General features: G+C 41.7%; 1 protein-coding gene across 2 annotated transcripts in view; it reads right to left on the minus strand.

Annotated features, from left to right (window-relative positions):
• Positions 1–687: 687 nt before the first annotated feature.
• LOC115150626 (F-actin-capping protein subunit beta isoforms 1 and 2) overlaps positions 688–25027 on the minus strand; it is a 30501-nt gene continuing 6161 nt past the window's right edge. The window contains exons 3-9 of one of the 2 annotated variants that reach the window (XM_029694103.1): positions 5898–6019; positions 5574–5687; positions 4893–5151; positions 4641–4706; positions 3108–3184; positions 2594–2695; positions 688–1769 (exon numbers count right to left, since the gene is read on the minus strand). In XM_029694103.1, the coding sequence (XP_029549963.1) occupies positions 2602–2695; positions 3108–3184; positions 4641–4706; positions 4893–5151; positions 5574–5687; positions 5898–6019 (732 nt within the window). In that variant the 3' untranslated portion in view covers positions 688–1769; positions 2594–2601. The remainder of the gene's footprint in view (positions 1770–2593; positions 2696–3107; positions 3185–4640; positions 4707–4892; positions 5152–5573; positions 5688–5897; positions 6020–25027) is intronic. The other variant, XM_029694104.1, reaches the window with a different exon arrangement.

Raw genomic sequence — 25027 nt, forward strand, 5'->3', positions numbered from 1 at the left:
AACAAGTTTAGGCTGGAACTCATCTTTCAATTGAAGTCCACAGATCTTTTACAGTAATCCTACTGTAAGCATTAAACGGTAAGTCTTGACCCAGCAACCTAGCACTGTGAAAGTGATCGGTTCAGTTTACATTGTGCACTTACATTTACATATGGTTAAAGGTACCTGTGGAGACTGCAGCAGTGTACAATATTGAGAAGGCACATACAGGTAGACCTAGTACAGGAAGAGATCACCTGGAGTAACAATAATAAATGCCATTTAGCAGATGCTTTTATCCAAAGCGACTTACAGTCATGCGCGCTTACATTTTACGTTTGGCTGGTCCCAGGAATCAAACCCACTATCCTGGCATTGCAAGTGCCATGCTCTACCAACCGAGTAACAGAAGACCAGAAAGTGATAAGTGCATGCTTACATTTACTGATGTGAGGGAATATAACACATGCAGTGTGTGGAGCTGAACTGCTGTGCCCAGGGCCCTGATGTCACTAATAATAAGCTGAAGCTGGCCATCACTGTCACAGCACAGTAACCTAACATTTTCCCATTGGTCATCTCTAGATAACTGGTTTAATTAAATCACAATCTTTCGATAGCCCAAGAACAAGTCTGGACCAAACTTTCAACCTTGTGAGTGATGGACATGATGCAGAAAAGAAGCAAAAGTGAAAATATTACAATAAATAGTTTTTTACTGTTTTTATTGTTGCTGGAGGCTCTAATACAATATGAATCATTAGCTTTACAAAATAAAAACAAAATACAACAAAAAAGATTCCCTCCAAAACGGAAACGGTAAAAAGCTTCCTTCAAGACGCAAAAAGACAAAACTGTGACCCCCAACATAGACCAAGTGAAAGGGAGAAAGAGAGAGACAGAGGTATGCAAATCGTCACGTTATACACAGTGTAAGAGGGGGACTTAATGACATGGGTATACACAGTGAATTTAACAGTCCCTCCCCATGTTTTAGAGGTCTACAGCTCCATCCCGGGATCCAATGCTTTCAGACTCACAACGCATGCGGGTAAGAGTGGGACGAAGGTCAAACCATTGACCAATCCTTACTATCTAGGGCCACCCTCTCTCATTCCGTTTGCCATTACATCACTCAGAAAAATGACAGTTATTGACAGTTATATTTCGAGAAAGGTGATGGCACAGACACTTTGATATAATGGGTACAAGAAAGAAAACGTTGGTGGAAATGAATGACGATTTGTTAGCCCAGCCAAGCCTAGCTACAGTACAGTCCATCTGGCTCTGTCCCCTAACCAGAGGATAGGAGAGGAGCTGATGTCACTCATTCAAAACAGACCCAGCTGTGACAGAGCTATAGGGATTATAAACATTGCGGTAAAACTGTAAGATTATCATTAACCTTTAGAATACTATCATAATATTCATAACATGAGAGAGAGAGAGAGAGACAGGGTGGGTGAATGGCTTGATAGCGAATGAGATGCCTCGAAACAATGTGTGAAAATAAACAAAAACACAAAAAGCTAAGCATTTTCTCCTTTTTGTTTTTTCCACGAATGAACAAGAGTGCAGCACTGACATAGGCATGGAAGGAGAGACATACAAACAGAAACAGAAAAAAGATGGTTGGAGTAAGGTGGAGAAAGTGCGAGGGGAACAGAGAGAGAGAGGAAAATAAAAGAAAAAAATAGCATCTCTAGCTTTGCTGTTTGCGTTTAAGCGCCAACATCAGGTCGTTCTTCAGAGCCTCCTGCTTTGACTTGTCAGCCAGGGTCTGAACACTCCTGTCAGGGAAGAGAGGGAGTGAGAGGAGGAGTGAGACAGATTAAATATACACTAGAATCCAAATCAACCTGTAACACAGACTCCCCTAAGCACTCCTGTAGATATTTTTGATAAATAACCTAAGCAATATGATAAAAGCGTCACTCAGCCCCACAGAAGCTAAGGTGAAGCAAGTACCATACCTTTTAGCAGACGCTCTTATCCAGAGCGACTTACAGTAGTGAATGCATACATTTAATTTCATACTTTTAATTTTTTCTCTCCGTACTGGCCCCCCGTGGGAATCGAACCCACAACCCTGGCATTGCAAACACCATGCTCTACCAACTGAGCCACAGGGAAGACCATAAAACATTCCAACAGTTTCAGATATACAGGAGTGCCAAGGGAATAGGGGCCTATTTGGAACTCAAAAATTAATAGATGCAGTAAAAGTTAATTTGTGAGAAAGCAAATAAGATGGATAGATAGAGAAAATTCATCTTTTAAACAACAAGTTGTGAGGATATCACATTGTCTCCAACTCTCTCTCACTGTAGAGAGAAGACGGCTGGGTTAACACTCCAGACACTGCCTGTCTAGGTGCAATCAACATTAAATCAGGTAAGGTAAGTTTATCATCTAGGACTCTTCCTCATGCAGTTTGTTGGCACGGCTGGCTTAGCTGAAACAAACGCTCCTTGAGAAAATGTCAGCGTGTTGCAACTTTCTGGGAAACCACTCCATCACACAAACCACACATGCAAGTGTGCGCACACACACACACACACACACACACACATTTATCCAATGCCACAGCCTGTTGTCCCATGCCAGACGATACCTCTGGCCTTAGTCAATGAAGATCTGGCGCTGGGTAAGGACCTGAGACAGCTCCTTCTGGAGCTGCCGGTACTTTTGGTTATCAGGCAGAGAGTCAATAGATCTGGACCACAGTGGAGAGGCGAGAAGGAGGAGAGGGACAGGTAGACAGACAAATGAGGGACGAGTGGGCATAGAGAAGAGATAGGACAGGGGAAGGAGGAGGGAAATGGAAGCAAATAAACAAGGTTGAAAAATGTAGAACTGAAAAACAGACAATGACATGGGAAGCAGATAACACAATATGGCAGAGAAAATGAGGGAAAATCCCAGTCAACAGATGAGCTGTAGTAGGCAAGGTTAAAACAGGAGTATGGCTGAAAGAGGCCTAACTAGAAATGCATTAGGAGACTGCAGGACCCCATTAGTACCCGTCTTTGACGTGGATCTCAGGTGTGCTGAGACTTGGAGCATCTGCAGCAGAATATAGTGACTTTATATCAATGTGACAAGTATGTGTGTCCGCACTCACGTACCTTAAACCATTGACAATGTCCTTGGTCTTCCCAAAGTAGATCTCGTTGAGAGTGGAGCGAATCTTATTCTCCATATCCTGAGGTTAAAACAATTATTTACATAACACTAATCTTGTGATATCCATATCAATAGATAGTGCCTTCAGAAAGTTTTTATACTCCTTGACCTATTGCACATTGTTATAACAGCCCGAATTCAAAATTGATTATTTTTGATCACCCATCAGCACACAATAACCCATAACGACAAAGTGAAAACATGTTTTATGATTTGTTGCTAATTTATACAGTCACACACACACACACACACACACACACACACACACACACACACACACACGGTGGTTCACATGGATTCCAAAGCTGAAATAATGCTAAAGTAACCCCATGTAAACCAAGTAATACAGTAATATAATTTCTCACACATTGAAAATGAAATACAGATATCTAATTCACATAAGTATTCACACCCCTTAGTCAATACTTTGTAGAAGCACCTTTGATGGCGATTACAACTTTCATCATGGATATGTCTATCAGGGTTGCACATCTGGATGTGGGGATTTTCTCCTATTTTTCCTTGTAGATTTTCTCAAGCTCTGTTAAATTAGATCGGATTCAAGTTTGGACTTTGGTTGGGCCACTCAAGGACTTTCACATTCTTGTTCCAGTATTGCTTTGACTGTCCTTACCAGTCTCCCAGTCCCTGCCTCTGAAAAGCATCCCCATAGCATGATGCTGCCACCACCAAGCTTCATGGTAGGGATAGTGTTAGATGGGTGATGAGCTGTGCCTGGTTTTCTGCGACAGAGCACTTTGCATTCAGGCCAAAGAGTCCAATTTTTGTCTCATCAGACCACAATGTTTTGCCTGTGATCCGAGTCTTTCACATGTCTTTTTGCGAACTCCAGGCGTGCTGTCATGTGCCATTTTCTTAGGAGTGGCATCCGCCTGGCCACTCTCCCATAAACCCCAGATTGGTGAAGTGCCTTTGTTCTTCTGGTAGGTTCTCCCATCTCAGCCAAGGAACTCTGTTCTGTCAGATTGGTCATTGGGTTCTTGGTCACCTCCCTGCCCGGTTGCTCAGTTTGGTAGGACGGCCACCTCTAGGCAGAGTCTGGGTAGTTCCATATTTTATTGCATTTCCCAAAACGCTATTTTTTTGCAATTCTCGAAATTGTTCTATACCCTTCCCCAGATATATGCTTCATCACAATCTGAGATCTACGGACAGTTCCTTTGACTTCATAGTAAAGTTTCTGCTCTGACATGCAGTGTCAACTGTGGGACCTTATATAGACAGGTGTTTCTTTCTAAATCATGTCCAAACAATTGAATTGGCCACAGGTGGACTCCAATGAAGTTGAAGTGACATCTCAAGGATGATCAAAAGAAATTGAGCTCAATTTGGAGTGTCATAGCAAAAGGGTGTGTATACTTGTGTAAATGATACTGTATAGAAAATGAAATACAGAAGTATGTCAGTGAGAGTGTGCATAACAGCATGCATATAGTAGGTGTAGTTCTACCCACCTCCACCAGGCGGCCGATGTTGGCAATATGTGGGGAAGACTCTCCAACTGTCTCGTCTTTCTCCATCTGGAAGGAGAGATGAGGGTATTGTACAGTCCAACAGTGGAGATATGTTGCAACAAGTAAACCAAGAGAGATTACAAAACAAGACAGATTACGAGAGCATAGAGCATGTACACACACAGACAACCCTGTACCCCCCCCCCCCCCCCCCCCCCCCACACACACACACACCCAGTTGTATGTAAGTACCTGTCTTGTCAGACTGCCACCCAGGTTCATGGTTCCAGACCCGGCCTTGGTCGTCTGGAGCCACAGCATGACGGTGGAGGTGAGTTTGTAGTGAGCGGTCCGTCCGCTGGACTTCTCCTGCACCTCCACCACATGGATGGAGTCCCAGCAGCCTTTGATCTTCTTGGAGCCGTCTCCAGCCTTCTTGATGAGGATGACCCCAGCAAAGCCATGATCCAAGTCCCACAGATACACAGACGATACGCCACCCTCAAAGTACCTGACAAACACAGTAAAAAATGTTTTATTTAACCTATTTAAAATAGGCAATTCAGTTAAGAACAAATTCTTATTTACAATTACGGTCTAGGAACAGTGGGTTAACTGCCTTGTTCAGGGGCAGAACGACAGATTTTTAGCTTGTCAGCTCGGGGATTCGATCTAGCAATCTTTCGGTTACTGGCCCAAAGCTCTAGGCTACCTGTCTCCCCTTAGGAGGGCATAGATATTTCTGATAAGATTGTCATTGGTGGTATTACCGGGTTATTTGTTTTCGTCATAGCCAATGAGAATCCAAACGACCCACTTTATAATAACGTTATAAATGGTATTACCGTGGTGTAACTCTAAAGTGTCAATAATGAGTCCGTCTGTTCCTCTCACATACTGACTTGGTCATACCAACGGCATACTGGTACTCACAGGTCTCTATACTGGTCAAAGGCATTGTTGGCTTCCACCTCTAGTTTGCGCAGGCGGGCAGATGGCATGGCACCATCGTCGATGGGTGGCTCATACTTATTACTCCATGGGGATCTGAGAAACAAGAATGAGCAAGAGAAAATCCAAAATCAATCCTTTGTGACCAAACGGGTGTCACCATCATTTGTGTGTGGTCAAATGTTCATGTATGACAAACAAATAATTGTAATGACATTCATTTATACCAGGCATGGTTTCTGAGGAGATGGATATGTGGGAAGGGAAGTAAGGTAGAGATGAGGACCTGCAGGTTGTCAGTCCTACCTGTAGGAGTCACCATCTCTGTTATAGTCACAGAGCAGGTAGTCTTTCCCCACTACCTTGTCCCGGGCGATCTTCAGAGGCTGGTCCACAGAGGAGAGTAGGTCCTCGCACAGACTGGGCACCTGGACACAGACAGAGAAAGTTCCTGCGATATGTTCCAACAACACACTTGATACTATTCGACATGCTCAAACAGACTTTCATTGACAAACTTACACGCAGACCTTCTCGCAAACTTAGTGTTCACACCAACTTGACTTTTTCAAAATGTTGTTTTGTTAGAGCCAGCATTTAAAATTGATTAAATTGAGATTGTCTCACCGGCCTACACAGAATACCCCATAATGTCAAAGTGGAATTGTTTTACAAAATGTTGAAAAATGTATTATGAAAAGCTGAAATGGCTTGAGTCAATAAGTACTCACTGCCATAACAAAGGGGTTAAGTTCAGGAGTAAACATTTGCTTAACAAGTCACATAATAAATTGCACGGACTCATTTGTGTACAATAAGTGGTTAATTTGATTTCTGAATGACTACCTCATCTCTGTACCCCACACATTCAATTATCTTTAAGGTCCCTCAGTCAAGCAGTGAATTTCAAAAACAGATTCAACGACAAAGACCAGGGAGGTTTTCCAATGCCTCAAAAAAGGTCACCTATTGTAGATGGGTAAACATAAAAAAAAGAAAAGACATTGAATATCCCTTTGAGCATGGAAGTTATTACACTTTGGATGGTGTATCAACACACCCAGTCACTACAAAGATACAGGCGTCCTTCCTAACTCAGTTGCCGGAGAGGAAGAAAACCGATCTAGGATTTCAGCATGAGGCCAATGGTGACTAAAACAATTACATAGTTTAATGGATGTGATAGAAGAAAACTGAGGATGGATCAACATTGTAGTTACTCCACAATACTAACCTAAATGACAGAGTGAAAAGAAGGAAGCCTCTACAGAATATAAATATTCCAAAACATGCATCCTCTTTGCAATAAGGCACTAAAGTAAAAGTACAAAAAAATGTGGCAAAGACATTAACTTAATGTCCTGAATACAAGTGTTATTTTGGGACAAATCCAACGCAGCACATCACTGAGAACCACTCTTCATATTTTCAAGCGTGGTGGTGGCTGCGTCATGTTACATGTATTAGTGATGCATCGATATTACATTTTGGCCGATACCTATAGCCGATACTTTCCTTGCCAAAAAACGATACCGATATTTAACATTTTAGTGGCCTTTTAAGCATTCTAGTACAGTTAAATAGCTACACACACACACACACACACACACACAGTGGTCCAAGGCACTGCATCCCAGTGCAAGAGGCGTCACTACAGTCCCTGGTTCGGGAGGGAAGGACCAGAATTTAGTCAAACTTTGAAGAGACTTTTAATTGACAATTACACTGAGTATACCAAACATTAGCAACACCTTCCTAATATTGAGTTGCCCCCCTTTTCCTTAAGAACAGCCTCAATTTGTAGGGCCATGGACTCTACAAGGTGTTGAAAGCGTTCCACAGGGATGCTGGTCGATGTTGACTCCAATGCTTCCCACCGTTGTGTCAAGTTGGCTGGATGTCCTTTGGGTGGTGGACCATTCTTGATACACATGGGAAACTGTTGAGCGTGAAAAACCCAGCAGCGTTGCTGTTCTTTACACAAACCGGTGCACTTGGCACCAACTACCATACCCCGTTCAAAGGCACTTAAATCTTTTGTCTTGCCCATTCACCCTCTGAATGGCACACATACACAATCCATATCTCAAATCCTTCTTTTACCAGTCTCCTCCACACATCTACACTGATTGAAGTGGATTTAACAAGTGACAACGAGAACGATTACATGCACACAAAAACACAATTGTTGATAGTATAATAGATTGTTTAAAACAGTTACATGCTTTGCAACAACAACAATTTCCCTAATAATACTTTTTACATGGACATCTGAAATCCGGCTAACCTGATGGGACTTTTCATAAACGCAGAAAATGGCCATTCAAAATAAACATTCTACAACAGTGACCATGTTATTTTTGTTTAGCCCATTTGATTCGGAGTTCAGACAAAATTTACATGTGAAAACAATTTCTAAAGATGCATACTTTGTTTTTCCTGAGCTCAGTTCACTTGCACACTAGAGGAAGGCTTGCGCTACTGGTGCTGGCACATGCGCAGATAAAAAGACACAGCTTGACGGCCAAATTAATTAGGCTGTTTACATGTCCTAATAATTCAAAAGATTGCTTAAAACGGCTGGTTTTCTGAGCAACTTATGCGTACTTCGATTTTGACCTTTCGCCAATTAAGATATGCAGAGTAAGGTGTTTACATGACCATTTCAATACTCAGCCTACTGCCATAAGTTTAATATCGAATTAGTGTGCATGTAAAAACATATTCAATAAAGCAATCATAGCTTTCACCTGGATTCACCTGGTCAGTCTCATTGGAAGATCAGGTGTTAATGTTTTATATACTCAGGTGTACAATTAATTAATAATACACGAGAGGGTGTGGTATATGGCCAATATACCATGGCTAAGGGCTGTTCTTACACACAATGTGGAGTGCCTGGATACAGCCCTTAGCCATGGTATAATGGCCATTTGCCACAAACCCGAGGTCCCCTTTGCTATTATAAACTGTTTACCAACGTAATTAGAATAGTAGAAATAAAATGTTTTGTCATACCCGTGGTATACGGGTTTCAGATATACGGCTTTCTGGTATACCACGGCTTTCAGCCAATCAGCATTCAGGGCTTGAACCACCCAGTTTATCGGGCTCCCGAGTGGCGCAGCGGTCCAAGGCACTGCATCTCAGTGCTAGAGGCATCACTACAGTCCCTGGTTAGATTCCAGGCCATCACAACCAGCCGTGATTGGGAGTCCCATAGGGCGGCGCACAATTGGCCCAGCGTCGTCCGGGTTTGGTCGGAGTAGGCCGTCATTGTAAGTAAGAATTTGTTCTTAACTTAGTTAAATAAAGGTTCAATTAATCAATATACACACACACACCCGTTCAAAAGTTTGGGGTTACTTAGAAATGTCCTTGATTGAAAGAAAAGCAAATTTGTCCATTAAAATAACATCAAATTGATCAGAAATACAGTGCAGACATTGTTAATGTTGTAAATTAAGTTTATCGTTTTAAAAGGCTAATTGATCATTAGAAAACCTTTTTGCAGTTGTGTTTGCACAGCTGAAAACTGCTCTGATTAAAGAAGCAATAAAACTGGCCTTCTTTAGACTAGTTGAGTATCTGGAGCATCAACATTTGTAGGTTCGATTACAGGATCAAAAATGGCCAGAAACAAATACATGTCTTCTAAAACTCGTCAGTCTATTCTTGTTCTGATAAATGATGGCTATTCCATGTGAGAAATTGCCAAGAAACTGAAGATCTCGTACAACATTGTACTACTCCCTTCACAGAACAGCGCAAACTGTCTCTAACCAGAATAGAAAGAGGAGTGGGAGTCCCCTGTGCACAACAGAGCAAGAGGACAAGTACATTAGGGTCTAGTTTGAGAAAGACACCTCACAAGTCCTCAACTGGCAGCTAAATTAAATAGTACCCGCAAAACACAAGAACATTTCTAAGTGATCCCAAACCTTTGAACGGTAGTGTATATACAGTACCGGTCAAAAGTTTTAGAACACATACTCATTCAAGGGTTTTTATTTTGACTATTTTCTACATTGTAGAATAATAGTGAAGACATCAACATTGAAATGACATGGACTCATGTAACCAAAATATTTTATATTTGAGATTCTTCAAAGAGCCACCCTTTGCCTTGACAGTGTTGGAATCGGATAAACTTTGATAATTGAGATAGGAAATGAAAGAGACTGGGTTATGTCAGAAGTTAATGGTTCTATGAAGAAAAACAATGGACATTTGTGGATTAGATGAAGGAATGTGTTGAGGTCAGGAGGTGAGGACACATTTTCTTAAGGGAGCAATAAAGGTTTGTTATCCTGTTATCCACTTTATTATCTTCCTGTGGAGCTATAAACTGTAAGGATTGGAGGAGTGTTAAGTAGGATGTATATAACTGAAGAAAGAAATGTTTTGCTATCTGATTACAGCTGTACAGAACCTTTGGGAATGATAAAACTTGTTTAACCTCTCTGGGGTAGGGGGCAGTATTTTCACCTCCGGATGAAATGCGTGCCCAAAGTAAACCGCCTGTTACTCAGGCTCAGAAGCTAGGATATGCATATAATAGATCTGGATAGAAAACACAAAAGTTTCTAAAATTGTTAAAATAATGTCTGAGTATAACAGAACTGATATGGCAGGCAAAACCCTGAGGACATACCATCAAGGGGGGGGGGGGGGGGGGGTAGGGGGGAGGATTTTCCATTTGTTTTCTTTGGGACACCCTTATTATAAAGGAACCTGGCTGCAGTTCCTATGGCTTCCACTAGATGTCAACAGTATAGAAATTGTTCTATGTTTTTCTTTTGAGAAATGAAGTAGTGCTATTCAATGTTCAATGTTTTTCTTTTGAGAAATGAAGTAGTAGTGCTATTCATTGAATTGCCACTCCAGGTGGACTGTACTGTTTTGATGCACGTGAACTGGAGCGCACTTCGTTGTTTTTATCCGGTATTGGAAACAGTTTATTCCGTCTTAAATTTGATCAATTATTTACGTTTTAGGGTACCTGAGGTTGGATTAGGAACGTTGTTTGAAATGTTTGGATTAAGTTTACAGGTAATTTGTGCCAACAGAAGATCTTCAAAGGTAAGGCCCGGTTGAAATATGATTTATGCATTTGTATGCAGGGCGCTGTCCTCAGATAAATCGCATGGTTTGCTTTCGCCGTAAAGCCTTTTTGAAATCTGACACAGCGGCTGGATTAACAAGTAGTTAAGCTTTATTTTTATGTATAACACATATTTTCAAGAATGTTAAATATTTGAATTTGGTATTTTTGAATTTCACGCTCAGCAATTTCACTGGATGTTGGCCAGGTGGGACGCTACCGTCCAACCTGCCCATAAGAAGTTAAAGCTTCTCTAGTGTCCGTGAGTTATTTACTCTGAAAAATAAGAACCTAACAACTTTGCACACTCTTGGCATTCTCTCAACCAGCTTCATGAGGTAGTCACCTGGAATGCATTTCAATTAACAGGTGTGCCTTAAAAGTTAATTTGTAGAATTGCTTTCCTTCTTAATGCGTTTGAGCCAATCAGTTGTGTTGTCACAAGTATACAGAAGATAGCCCTATTTGGTAAAAGACCAAGTCCATATTATGGCAAGAACAGCTCAAATAGGCAAAATGAAATGACAGTTCATCAATACTTTAAGACATGAAGGTCAGTCAACAGAACATTAAGAACTTTCAAAGTTTCTTCAAGTGCAGTTGCAAAACCATGAAGCGCTATGATGAAACTGGTTCTCATGAGGACAGCCACAGGAAAGGAAGACCCAGAGTTAACTCTGCTGCAAAGGATAAGTTCATTAGAGTTACCAGCTTCAGAAATTGCAGCCCAAATAAATGCTTCAGATTTCAAGTAACAGACACATCTCAACATCAACTTTTCCAAGGAGACTATGAATCAGGCCATCATGGTTGAATTGCTGCAAAGAAATCACTACTAAAAGAACACCAATAAGAAGAGACTTGCTTAGGCCAAGAAACACGAGCAATGGCCATTAGACCGATGGAAATTTGTTATTTTGTCTAGAGTGCAAATCGGTCATTTTTGGTTCCAACCGCCTTGTGAAACGCGGTGTGTGGGTGAATGGATGATCTCCGCATGTGTATTTCCCATCGTAAAGCATGGAGGTGGTGGTGTTATGGTGCTTTGCTGGTGACACTGATTTATTTAGAATTCAAGGCACACTTAACCAGCATGGCTACCACAGCATTCTGCAGAATCAGCTACGCCATCCCAACTGGTTTGGGATTTTTTATTTACTAGGCAAGTTTCTTATTTTCAATGACGGCCTAGGAACAGTGGGTTAACTGCCTTGTTCAGGGGCAGAACGACATTTTTACCTTGTCAGCTCAGGGATTCGATCTTCAACCTTCCGGTTACTAGTCCAACGCTCTAACCACTAGGCTACCTGCCGCCCCATTATTATTAGTGGGGTGGAAGGCAGCCTAGCGGTTAGTGGGACTATCATTTGTTTTTCAACAGGACAATGACCCAATACACCTCCAGGCTGTGTAAGGGCTATTTGACCAAGAAGGAGAGTGATGGAGTGCTGCATCAGATGACCTGGCCTCCACAATCCCCTGACCTCAAACAAATTGAGATGGTTTGGGATGAGTTGGACCGCAGAGTGAAGGAAAAGCAGCTAACAAGTGTTCAGCATATGTGGGAACTCCTTCAAGATTGTTGGAAAAGCATCCCAAATGTGTGCAAAGCTGTCATCAAGGCAAAGGGTGGCTATTTGAAGAATCTCAAATATATTTTGATTTGTTTAACACTTTTTTGCTTACTACATGATTCCATGTGTTTTCATAGTTGATTTCTTCACTATTATTCTACAATGTAGAAAATAGTAAAAATAAACTAAAACCCTTGAATGAGTAGGTGTGCCAAAAAACATTTTTACTGGTAGAGCGAGCGACGTAGCGTGTATACACACGCTATTTTGGCAATATCGCCCAGCTCTAGGTGTGTGTGTGTGTGTGTGTGTGTGTGTGTGTGTGTAGACATTGTCCCACGTCAGATGGCGGTCTGCACTGATCACTCGCAGAAACACATGGGATAGCTAAAAAGCAGTCTGGCTACAATATGCTGTTTTAATATTTGAAAATGTTAATAAGGTGACATCGTCCCCTGAACCCCCTTTCATCCTCAAAAGTCAATTTGACCAAAAACTATAAACCTGAGCAAATATTCACTACCCAATTCTACATCTAGCTAATGTGTTGTGGTGGTAGAATCAGAATGTGAAATTTGTAATTGGCACGACATTTGCTAGCTAATGTCTGCTTGCTGAACCTGTCTCAAAAAGTCAAAGAAGCTAACAACGCCAGTTCTCTCACACTCAATGCTAAATAGCCCCACTAGCTAGCTAGCATAGTGATGTTCTAGCTAATGAACAAATGAGTAATCATGATTAGCTGTTCTGCCGTGATTCGTGTGCCGAGTTCTATTGCACAGCTGACTGCTCTCTGTAATATTTGGCCAACAAGATAATGTTGCAAAGTAGTGAGGCACAGTGGCAGCTCTCAGAGTCAGATACGGGGCGGCAGGTAGCCTAGTGGTTAGAGCGTTGGGCCAGTAACCAAAAGTTTGCTGGAGCGAATCCCCGAGCTGACAAGGTAAAAAACAAAAATCTGTAGTTCTGTCCCTGAACAAGGAAATGAACCCACTGTTCCCCGGTAGGCCGTCATTATAAATAAGAATTTGTTCTTAACTGACTTGCCTAGTTAAATAAAAGGATCAATACATTTTTTTGGAAAACAAGCAGATTTCTGAGGACAATCCCGTACAACTTCAACAAGCTGGCAAACTAGCTATGGCCATTCAAACAAGCTTGCTCTAGGGTGCTAGCTGGAGCATAGTTTACCGTAGTAGACAGTGCAACATAGCTACTGAGAGCAGAGTGATTTTCAGAAGATGAGTTCCACTTCTGGCGTGAGACAATGGGGGGGACAAAGAAGTTCTTTGGCAAGAGCTGGGCTAGACTGTAGCGGTTGAGAGAGGGCATAGTGTGCGTGAAAAAAAGATGACAAGGAGACGAGAGAAAGCTGGCACATGATGTCCCTGAATGAGGGGGAAATGAGGTTAAGCAATTTTCCCTCATTCCATGTCTACTTGCTAAGTGGGAGAGAAGGTGACAGGGAAATGAGAGGGGGAGAGAATATGATAAGAATTTGAATGACAACAGTCTCAGGGGATAAATGGGTACAAATGACTACTCAGAGTGGCGTGGCATGAACCCCCCCATCAGAACACACAGACACAATGCCTGCTCTGTTCCACGGACACAGCCCCACACCTGGCAACCGCCAGACACACAGAAACAGAGGGGGGACAGAAGGCAGGCAGAAGTGGGAAACTGGGGTAGAAAAGTAGAATCACAGAGGAAAGAGAATGGTTGGGGGGACAGAACAGTAGAGAGGGGGAAAGGGTGGCGCTAGAGGAGGTGAGCTCAGGTGATTCCCAATCGTAAGGAGCGAGTGTAAGGAGAGGGAGGGGCTAAATGGGCTCATGTAGAGTGATTGATAGCGTTGCTAACGAGCGCTAACAACCAGATACAGAGGAGCGGGCTGAGGCGGTCAAGGAGAGTGCTGGTGCCCAGGGGAGTGAGTTGTCAAAGGGGAGAAGAAAGGAAGAGGAGCAGACGAGGGTCTGAAGGGAAAAACGGATATGATCCCCCAAAAAATGTGGAGAACAATCACTTGAGAACGTGTGGTTTGATTTCTGTCTGATTCAGCTTAATCTGTCAGATGTTTTTGCACTATGGGAGATTTCAAGCACAGTCCTGGCTGTTAGTAGGTAGTCTAGAAGTGTACTGTATGTCTGTGTATAAGCTAGCAGAGTTCCTCAACTCCATAATGCAGATTACATTAATGGAGATGAGTGTGTGGGCTGTATCTCTGACTTTGTCGAGTCGCTGTCAGTCGATACTTCTGAAAATGTTAATTGCTACATTCATTTTTGGACTTTAAATTATTTATTATATACACCCAATGAATCTTTAAGAATATAAGTTATACATGCCTCATGAGTTTAGTTTAACTTTCGTACCCTATCAGAGCTCAAAATAATCTTGCAATGTTTGTAAACAATGTGAATGCAAACAAACACTGTATAGCCTGAAAACATGGTTAAACTCATTTTTAAAATGGCATGGATGGTACATTTTTGCATCCATAGCTCTGTTATGAATTTGAGTGGTTCCATTCATCGAAAGGTTGCTGGATCGAATCCCCGAGCTGACAAGGTAAAATTGTCGTTATGCCCCTAAGCAAGGCAGTTAACCCACTGTTCCCTGGGCGCCAAAGATGTGGATGTCGATTAAGGCAGGCCTCCGTACCCCCGATTCGGGAAGACCCATTTCAGTTGTACGACTGACTAGGTATTCCCCTTGCCCTTTCTCCAGGCCAGTTCCTCAGCTTTTTACCAAAACAGAAGCGGAGAAGGTGCTTTGTTACAGTTTTAATTAAAACAAATTCTAGCTTTAAAACCCTCACTGTGCACCCATTTCTCCTCTGTAGCTTTGTGCTTTTCTTTGTTTGCTGAAATCCACATTTTCAGATAAAATGTTAACCAAATACAACCACAGACTGTTCAAATCGTATCGACAGATTCGATGTAGTCGTAGGTACACTCCGCCCAAGGTTGTGGCAACCTAACACCGAGATGTACATATCATGGAGTTGAGAAATCCAGCTATGTGTAAGCATAATAACTATGACAATTCAATCAGTTTTGATTGATACGAGCTTCCGCATAACAATACATGTAAATATGTTAAGTATTCATCTATACCAGTGGTTCCCAAACATAGTCCCGTAGTCCTTCAAAACATTCAACCTCCACCTTGTACCCCCTCCAGCACCATGCTCAGCGCACTCTCAAATGTTTTTTTGCCATCGTTGTAAGCCTGCGCCACACACACATTTATTAAATATAAAAATGAGTGTGCATTTGTCACAACCTGGCTTGTGGGAAGTGACAAAGAGCTTTTATAGGACCAGGGAACAAATAATAATCAATAATTTTGCTCTTTATTTAACCATCTTACATATAAAACCTTTGTTCGTCGAAAATTGTGAATAACTCACAGGTTAATGAGAAGGGTGTGCTTGAAAGGATGCACATAACTCTACAATGTTGGGTTGTATTGGAGAGTCTCAGTCTTAAAATCATTTTCCACATACAGTCTGCGCCTGTATTTAGTTTTCATGTTAGGGAGTGCTGAGAATCCACTCTCATAGGTACGTGGTTGCAAAAGACAGTGTCTTAAAATTTACCAAGGCAAGAAACTCTGAGCACAGCCCAATCCGGAAATCTGTCAGTGGCTTTGATTAAATTCAATTTTCACAGAACCGCTTGTTGCAATTTCAATGAGGCTCTCTTGTTCAGATATCAGTAAGTGGACTGGAGGCAGGGCATGGAAGTTATTTTTCCAATAATTGTTTGCAGACAGATTATTTCACTGTATCACAATTCCAGTGGGTCAGAAGTTTACATACACTAAGTTGACTGTGCCTTTAAACAGCTTGAACAATTCCAGAAAATGATTTCACGTCAATTAGAGGTGTACCTGTGGATGTACTTCAAGGCCTACCTTCAAACTCAGTGCCTCTTTGCTTGATATCATGGGAAAATCAAAAGAAAAATCAGCCAAGACCTCAGAAAATAAATTGTAGACCTCCACAAGTCTGGTTCATCCTTGGGAGCAATTTCCAAATGCCTGAAGGTATCACGTTCATCTGTACAAACAATAGTATGCAAGTATAAACACCATGGGACCACGCAGCCGTCATACCGCTCAGGAAGGAGACACGTTCTGTCTCCTAGAGATGAACGTACTTGTGTGAAAAGTGCCAATCAAGCCCAGAACAACAGCAAAGGACCTTGTGAAGATGCTGGAGGAAACGGGTACAAAAGTATCTATAGCCACAGTAAAACGAGTCCTATATCGACATCACCTGAAAGGCCGCTCAGCAAGGAAGAAGCCACTGCTCCAAAACCGCCATAGAAAAGCCAGACTACGGTTTGCAACTGCACATGGGGACAAAGATCGTACTTTTTGGAGAAATGTCCTTTGGTCTGATGAAACAAAAATAGAACTGCTTGGCCACAATGACCATTGTTATGTTTGGAGGAAAATGGGGGAGGTTTGCAAGCCAAAGAACACCATCCCAACCGTGAAGTACGGGGGTGGCAGCATCATGTGGGGGTGCTTTGCTGCAGGAGGGACTGGTGCACTTCACAAAATAGATGGCATCAAGAGGATGGAAAATTATGTGGATATATTGAAGCAACATCTCAAGACATCAGTCAGGAAGTTAAAGCTTGGTCGCAAATGGGTATTCCAAAATGGACAATGACCCCAAGCATACTTCCAAAGTTGCGGCAAAATGGCTTAAGGACAACAAAGTCAAGGTATTGGAGTGGCCATCACAAAGCCCTGACCTCAATCCCACAGAACAATTCTGGGCAGAACTGTCACGAGGAATGGGCCAAAATTCACCCAACTTATTGTGGGAAGCTTGTAGAAGGCTACCCAAAACGTTTGACCAAATTTGACAATTTAAAAGGCAATGCTACCAACTACTAATTGAGTGTATGTAAACTTCTGACCCACTGGGAATGTGATGAAAGAAATAAAAGCTGAAAAACCATTCTCCACTATTATTCTGACATTTCACATTCTTTAAAATAAAGCGGTGATCCTAACTGACCTAAGACAGGGAATTTTAACTAGGATTAAATGTCAGGAATTGTGAAAAACTGAGTTTAAATGTATTTGGCTAAGGTGTATGTAAACTTCTGACTTCAACTATAAGTCCTCCATAATAGTATAGGGCTTGCCTGTCCTTGCCACTCGGTAGCTCACCATATAAGATGCTTCTAGCCCTTTCTTATTAAATGGTATCTGTTGCTTTTATACATGTCTTAGTACTCGAAAGTCATCTTAATTCTCACTCAAAAAAACTCCTGTGGCTTATTTTTTAAATTGCCATGTTTTGTTTCTTAAAATGTCTGTCATCAAGTTGTGAGATATGTGCAAAAGTACTATAACACACTGTGGCTGAGGAAAGGCACTACTCCAAATACAAGTGAACACCAAATAAAATGTAGTTCATCATATTTGCGCCTCTTGGATGGTCCAACGTCCCTGTCTGTTCGGTGCTTTCCTGGGTAAGGGTGCAGTAGCTCTTCGGCTGCATCAGATTCACAACTGTCAGTGTCCATGCTAGCTGGGCTAACAACAAATGTAGAATTACTGATGCTAGCATTGGATGTGCTCGTGGAAGCAGAACAACTTGTGTCCTCGACTGGTGCAGTACTGGTATGCGTCTATGGACGTGAGCCATACTTAAAAAAAATATATATAAAAAATTTCGAGCAAACAGAATGAGGAGCAGCTACGGTCGGCTACATACGGACCGTTAGTTGAATTCCTGCGAAAGAGTAACGGTTAATGTGATTGGATGTTAATTATTTGACATTGTCATTTTGCTTAACACTAGATCATTTTATTTTTGTCAGTGAAACGAGGCTACTCAGGCAAGGGAGGAAAAAAAATAAAAAAATAAGTCACCCAAAATGTATCGCCCCCTTGGAAAATATAAAATGGACTGTTTGAAAATGTGAAAAACATTTTATTTATATTTTAAAATGTGAATCACATTTTTATTTGGCGTACCCGACCTCATTGCACGTACCCCTTCTCCTTTGCCAAGATAATCCATCCACCTGACAGGTGAGGCATGTCAAGAAGCTGATTAAACAGCATATTCATTACACGGGTGTACCTTGTGCTAGGGATAATAAAAGGCCACTAATATGTGCAGTTGTCACACAATGCCACAGATGTCTCAAGTTGAGGGAGCATGCAATTGGCATGCTGACTGCAGGAATGTCCATCAGAGCTATTGCCAGAGAATGTAATGTTCATTTCTCTACCATAAGCCACCTCTGTCCTTTCAGAGAATTTGGCAGTACGTCCAACCGGCCTCAGAACTGCAGACCACGTGTACGGCGTTGTGAGCGGTTTGCTGATGTTTACGCTGTGAACAGAGTGCCCCATGGCGACGGTGGGGTTATGGTAAGGGCAGGCATAAGCTATGGACAACAAATAGAATTGCATTTTATTGATGGCAATTTGGATGCGTGGAGATACCACGACGAGATCCTGAGGCCAATTGTCGTGCCAGTCATCCGCTGCCATCACCTCATGTTTCAGCATGCTAACACACAGCCCCATGTCGCAAGGAATCTGTGTTCCAGCAAGAGTGGACATCAAAATATTTTATTGAGGTATCGGGAAAGCAGTGTGCAAAGTAGAAGATTATGATTTTTCAACGCCGATACCGATTATTGGAAGGCCAAAAAAAGCCGACAACGATTTACCATGACAATTACAACAATACTGAATGAACAAAGAACACTTATTTTAACTTAAATAAAATACATTTAGTCTCAAATAATGAAACATGTTCAATTGTTTAAATAATGCAAAAACAGTGTTGGAGAAGAAAGTAAAAGTGCAATATGTGCCATGTAAAAAAGCTAACGTTTAAGTTCCTTGCTCAGAACATGAGAACATATGAAAGCTGGTGGTTCCTTTTAACATGAGTCTTCAATATTCCCAGTTAAGAAGTTTTAGGTTGTAATTATTATAGGAGTTAGAGAGAAATAGTCCTATACCAGTTGTATTTCATATACCTTTGACTATTGGATGGTCTTATAGGCACTATAGTACTGCCAGCCTAATCTCGGGAGTTGATAGGATTGAAGACATAAACAGCACTGTGCTTCAAGCATTGCTAAGACCTGCTGGCAAATGCAGGAAAGTGCTGTTTGAATGAATGCTTACGAGCCTGCTGCTGCCTACCACCGCTCAGACTGCTCTATCAAATCAGACTTAATTATAATAAACACAGAAATACGAGCCGTAGGTCATTAATATGATCAAATCCGGAAACCATCATTTCGAAAACAAAACGTTTATTCTTTCAGTGAAATACGGAACCGTTACGCATTTGATCTAATGGGTGGCATCCCTAAGTCTAAATATTCCTGTTACATTGCACAACCTTCAATGTTACGTCATAATTATGTACAATTCTGTCAAATTAAATTATGGTCTTTGTTAGAAATAAATGGTCTTCGCACAGTTCGCAACGAGCCAGGCGGCCCAAACTGCTGCATATACCCTGACTCTGCTTGCACTGAACGCAAGAGAAGTGACACAATTTCCCTAGTTAACATTGCCTGCTAACGTGAATTTCTTTTAACTAAATATTCAGGTTTAAAAAATATATACTTGTGTATTGATTTTAAGAAAGGCATTTATTGTTAGGTACATTGGTGCAACGACAGTGCTTTTTTCGAGAATGCGCTCTTGTTAACCATCACCCATTTGGCGAAGTTGTAGTAGGCTGTGATTCGATGATAAATTAACAGGCACCGCATTGATTATATGCAACGCAGGACAAGCTAGTTAAACTAGTAATATCATCAACCATGTGTAGTTAACATAATCACTAGTTAAGATTGATTGTTTATAAGATAAGTTTAATGCTAGCTAGCAACTTACCTTGGCTCCTTGCAGCTACAAGGTCATTTTGATGCAGCACTCGCCTAACAGGTGGTCAGCCAGTCACGCAGTCTTCTCGTGGATTGCAATGTAAAGCGTCCATAACCGGCACCCAAAAATGCAATTACCGATTATGAAAACGTGAAAATCTGCCCTAATTAAAATTGTAAAAAAAAATCTGCCATGCCGATTAATCGGTTGACCTCCAGTGCAAAGACAGCACCGCTGTCTTGAAAGACTACAACTTGTCCTGACACTTCCTGATGAGGCATGCAGAGAAATATTGGAATATGGCTTCTGAGCAGAGGGCAAGTGCATCAAGAGAGTTGCTTTCTCAGTAGCAAAAGCAGCAAGGACTTTTCACAAAATTGCATTCAGTAAACAACGGAATTGCGAGAACTAGCTATGTACTGTCCCAAAATTGCTAAACATAGCAACCCATTCGCCGAGGGCGAATTCGTTAAAGAATGTTTAAATTGACTCTGCAGCAATACTTTGCCCTGACAAGAGCTGTTTGAAAATGTTCCCCTGTCGAGACGAAGAGTGACACGGAGTGTTGAAGACATCACAGAGAATATGGAACAGTTAAAAGACAAGGATTTCACTTATTTCTCCTTGGCCCTGAATGAGAGCAGTGATGCACGTGACACGACGCAGTTGTTGATATTCTTATGAGGCATAAGCTCAGACTTTCAAATTACAGAGGAGCTTGCTTCAGTGCAGTCAATGAAGAGCACAACCACAGGGAAAGATACAGGATATTAATAAGTGTGTGGCAAAGCTGGGACGGAGTTTTGAAAAGTTATCCAGTGTGACCACTGATGGGTGCCCAAACTTGACAGGAAAACATGTTGGCCTTTTGAAAAGGACGTAAGATCAAGTAGCTGAGTTGAACCCAGATCAGAAAATGATTTTCCTGCATTGCATTATTCTTCAGGAGGTGCTCTGTAAATGTGTTCTGAAAATGAGCCATGTTGTGGATACAGTCACTAAAGTTGTAAACTTCATAAGAGCAAAATCTTTAAACCACAAGCAGTTTGTCTCACTGTTGGAAGACAGTCGGGTCATGCAGATCTCCCCTACCACACAAACATGAGATGGCTGAGTTTTGGGAAGGTGCTTAAAAAAGGTCTGGGACCTGAAGTCGGCGATTGCTGAGTTTTTGCAAATGAAAGGAAAATGTGGATTTCCCTCAACTGCAAGATAAAGAATGGTTGGCTGATTTTGCCTTCACCGTGGACATCATGGCCCTCATGAATGAACTGAATTTCAAACTACAAGGGAAGGGCCTTTTTGCACATCAGATATACAGCCTTGTCAAAGCCTTCAAGGGAAAATTACTCTTCCTGACCCACCAAGTAGAAGCCAACAAACTCACACCTTCCATCCCCTACTAGTCTGTTCCCTATCAGACAACCAGTGGGAGAAGTATACAATCGCGGCTGCGTGCTTTAAACTGAGTTCTTGTCGTTGAGGCTTTCAAAGTGTTGGAAAATATCATGTTGCTGGTTTCCTCTCCTTTCACCTTCAATGTGGATAACGCTCCCACTGACCTGCAACTCGAGCTTCTCCATCTTCACTCTTTTCCCTCTGTGTAGTTCATTGCATGTTTAATAAAGAAAATACCTACCAAAAGTAGAACATGGATGTGGTTTATTTCTGTACATGTTAAGTAAAATAAGTAGCATATCTGGATGTGATTTACAGTAGATATATCGGTCAACACAGTCATACACATGATGTATAATCCTGTAATATGATTCTGGCCCCGCGAAGGCAAAAATATTTTCTAATGTGGCCCTCCATGGAACATAATTGCCCAGGCCTGGATTAAGGCCTAATGAATTTATGTAAATTAACTGATTCCCTTATATGAACTTTAACTCAGTAAAAATGCTTGTGTTAATATTTTTGTTCAGTATACATTTGTAATGTAGACAGATTATTTGTTTCTCTGTGGAGCACTCAGATTTGCATGGGTGAGGTCATGTCGGTGTGTATATGACTGAGTGGTTTTTATTGTTGTTTATTAAGGATGCCCATTAGCTGCTGCCAAGGCAACAGGCTACTCGTCATGGGGTCCAAACAAGAATAAGGAAATTATATCAAAAATTTTAAAATTTAAATAAATTGTTAATCTACAATACAAAATGTTTAATACCACAATAAAACAATATTACAACAATAAAGTGTTTGTGTGTGTGTTAGCGTCTCTTCACAGTCAGCGTTGTTCCATAAGGTGTTTGGTTTGTTTTTTTACTGCTTGCTTGAGTTACTTGATGCGGAATTGAGTTCCATGTAGTACTGCGAGTTTCGCAGTGTCTGTTGTGGACTGCGAAGAGACCCCTGGAGGCATGTCTTGTGGGGTATGCATGGGTGTCGGAGCAGTGAGCTAGTCGTTTGAACAGACAGCTCCGTGCTTTCAACATGCTAGCTCTCTGTGTACATTTAAGGGCCAGCCGTGCTTCTCTGTTCTGGGCCAACTGTAGTTAGCCGGTGTCCCTCTGTGACACTTGACCATAAGACTGGGCAGTAGTCCAGTTTTATTGCAACTAAGGCTGAGCGATTTTACGATTGGATCGTCTATCGACGATGTTTAACAGCCATTATTGATGGTGATGACATCAGCAAATGGCCTACTCCTTATTTGCCATACCCTAAGTTTTAAATACATACAGTACCAGTCAAATTGACACACCTACTCATTTCAGGGTATTTCTTTATATTTACTATTCTCTACATTCTCATATATATATATTCTTCAAAGTAGCCACCCTTTGCCTTGATGATAGCTTTGCATACTCTTGGCATTCTTATAAACTAATATTTATAAAATGTTCCAAGTGTTTATTAATGTCCTTGAATTGCATAACAGGCAATCAGGCATAAGCTCCCGCAGCAGCACTTTCATTAAACAAATGATGAATCAAACAACTTCATCTTGATTGCTTACAAATGGTGCATTTATATAGATGGAGTACACCAAACATTAGGAACACTGGCACCTACTACCATACCCCGTTCAAAGGCAATCTTTTGTCTTGCCCATTTACCTTATGAATGGCACACATACACAATCCATGACTCAATTGTCTCAAGCCTTAAAAATGGTTCTTTAACGTGTTGATGTGGTTGTTACTGACGAGGAGCGCATGGCCGAGCTCTTTAATCACCACTTCATTAAGTCAGGATTCCTATTTGACTCAGCCATGCCTCCTTGACCATCCAACATTTCCTCACCTCCCAGCCCTTCTAATGCGACAAAGTGACCGCCTACTCGGAAAAACTGAGTCGGAGGTGCTAAAGGAGCTCCTTAACCTGACCCCAAAAAAACATCTAGGTCAGATCCTTTCTTCTTTAAAGTTGCAGCCCCTATCGTTGCCGAGCCCCTCTCCTCTCTGGGGAGGTTCCAATTGCTTGGAAGGCAGCCACGGTTCGTCCTTTATTTCAAATGGGGGAGATTAATCTGATCCTAACTGTTATAGGCCAATTTTAATTTTGCCCCATTTATCAAAAAGTGTTGGAAAAACTTGTCAATCAGCTGACTGGCTTTCTTGAGGTCCATAGTATTCTCGCTGGTATGCAATCTGCTTTCCGCTCAGGTTATGGATGTGTCACCTCAACCTAAAGGTCCTAAATGATGAAACCATTGCCCTTGATTCTAAGCAATGTTGTGCGGCTATTTTTATTGACTTGGCCAAAGCTTTTAATACGGTAGATAATTCCATTATTGTGGGCTGGCTAAGGAGTATTGGTGTCGCAGAGGTCTTTGGCTTGGTTTGCTGACTACCTCTCTCAGAGTGCAGTGTATAAAGTCAGAACCTCTGCTGTCTCAGCCCATGACTATCACTAAGGGAGTACCCCAAGATTCAACCCTAGGCCCCATGCTCTTATCAATTTACATCAACAACATAGCTCAGGCAGTAGGAAGCTCTCTCATCCATTTATATGCAGCTGATACAGTCTTATACTCAGCTGGCACCTCCCCAGATTGTGTTAAACGCTCTAGAACAAAGCTTTCTTAATGTCCAACAAGCTTTCTCTGCCCTTAACCTTGTTCTGAACACCTTTAAAACAAAGGTCATGTGGTTTGGTAAGAAGAACGCCCCTCTCCCCACCGGTGTGACTACTACCTCTGAGGGTTTAGAGCTTGAGGTAGTCACCTCATACAAGTACTTTGGAGTATAGACTTGGTTTCCTCTATCATAATCGCTCCTCTCTCACCTCAGCTGCCAAACGTACCCTGATTCAGATGACCATCCTACCCATGCTAGATTACGGAGACGTAATTTATAGATCGGCAGGTAAGGGTGCTCTCGTGTGGCTAGATGTTCTTCACCAGATTTGCCACCAATGCTCCTTATAGGACACATCACTGCACTCTATACTCCTCTGTAAACTGGTTGACTGTGTACCCATCGCAAGACCCACTGGTTGATGCTTATTTATAAACCCTCTTAGGGCTCACCCCCCCTATCTGAGATACCTACTGCAGCCCTCATCCTCCACATACAACACCCATTCTGCCAGTCACTTTCTGTTAAAAGGTCCCCAAAGCACACACATCCCTGGGTCGCTCCCCTTTTCAGTTCGCTTCAGCTACAGACTTGATTATGTTGGAGGCGCTTCCATTAGACAGATCTCTGCTATATCATGGATCAAGAGTTGACAAAGCCAAATAAACAGGTTGTTTTTCCAGCAGCAGACTATGATCGATAATGTCAAAAGCTGCACTGAAGTCTAATAAAACAGCTCCCACAATTGTCTTATTATCAATTTTTTCCCGCCAATCATCAGGTCATTTGTAAGTGCCGTACATGTTGAGTGTCCCTCCCTATAAGGTTGTCCTCTGC

The sequence above is a fragment of the Salmo trutta genome, chromosome 16 (assembly GCF_901001165.1).
Source record: "Salmo trutta chromosome 16, fSalTru1.1, whole genome shotgun sequence".
NCBI lineage: Eukaryota > Metazoa > Chordata > Actinopteri > Salmoniformes > Salmonidae > Salmo > Salmo trutta.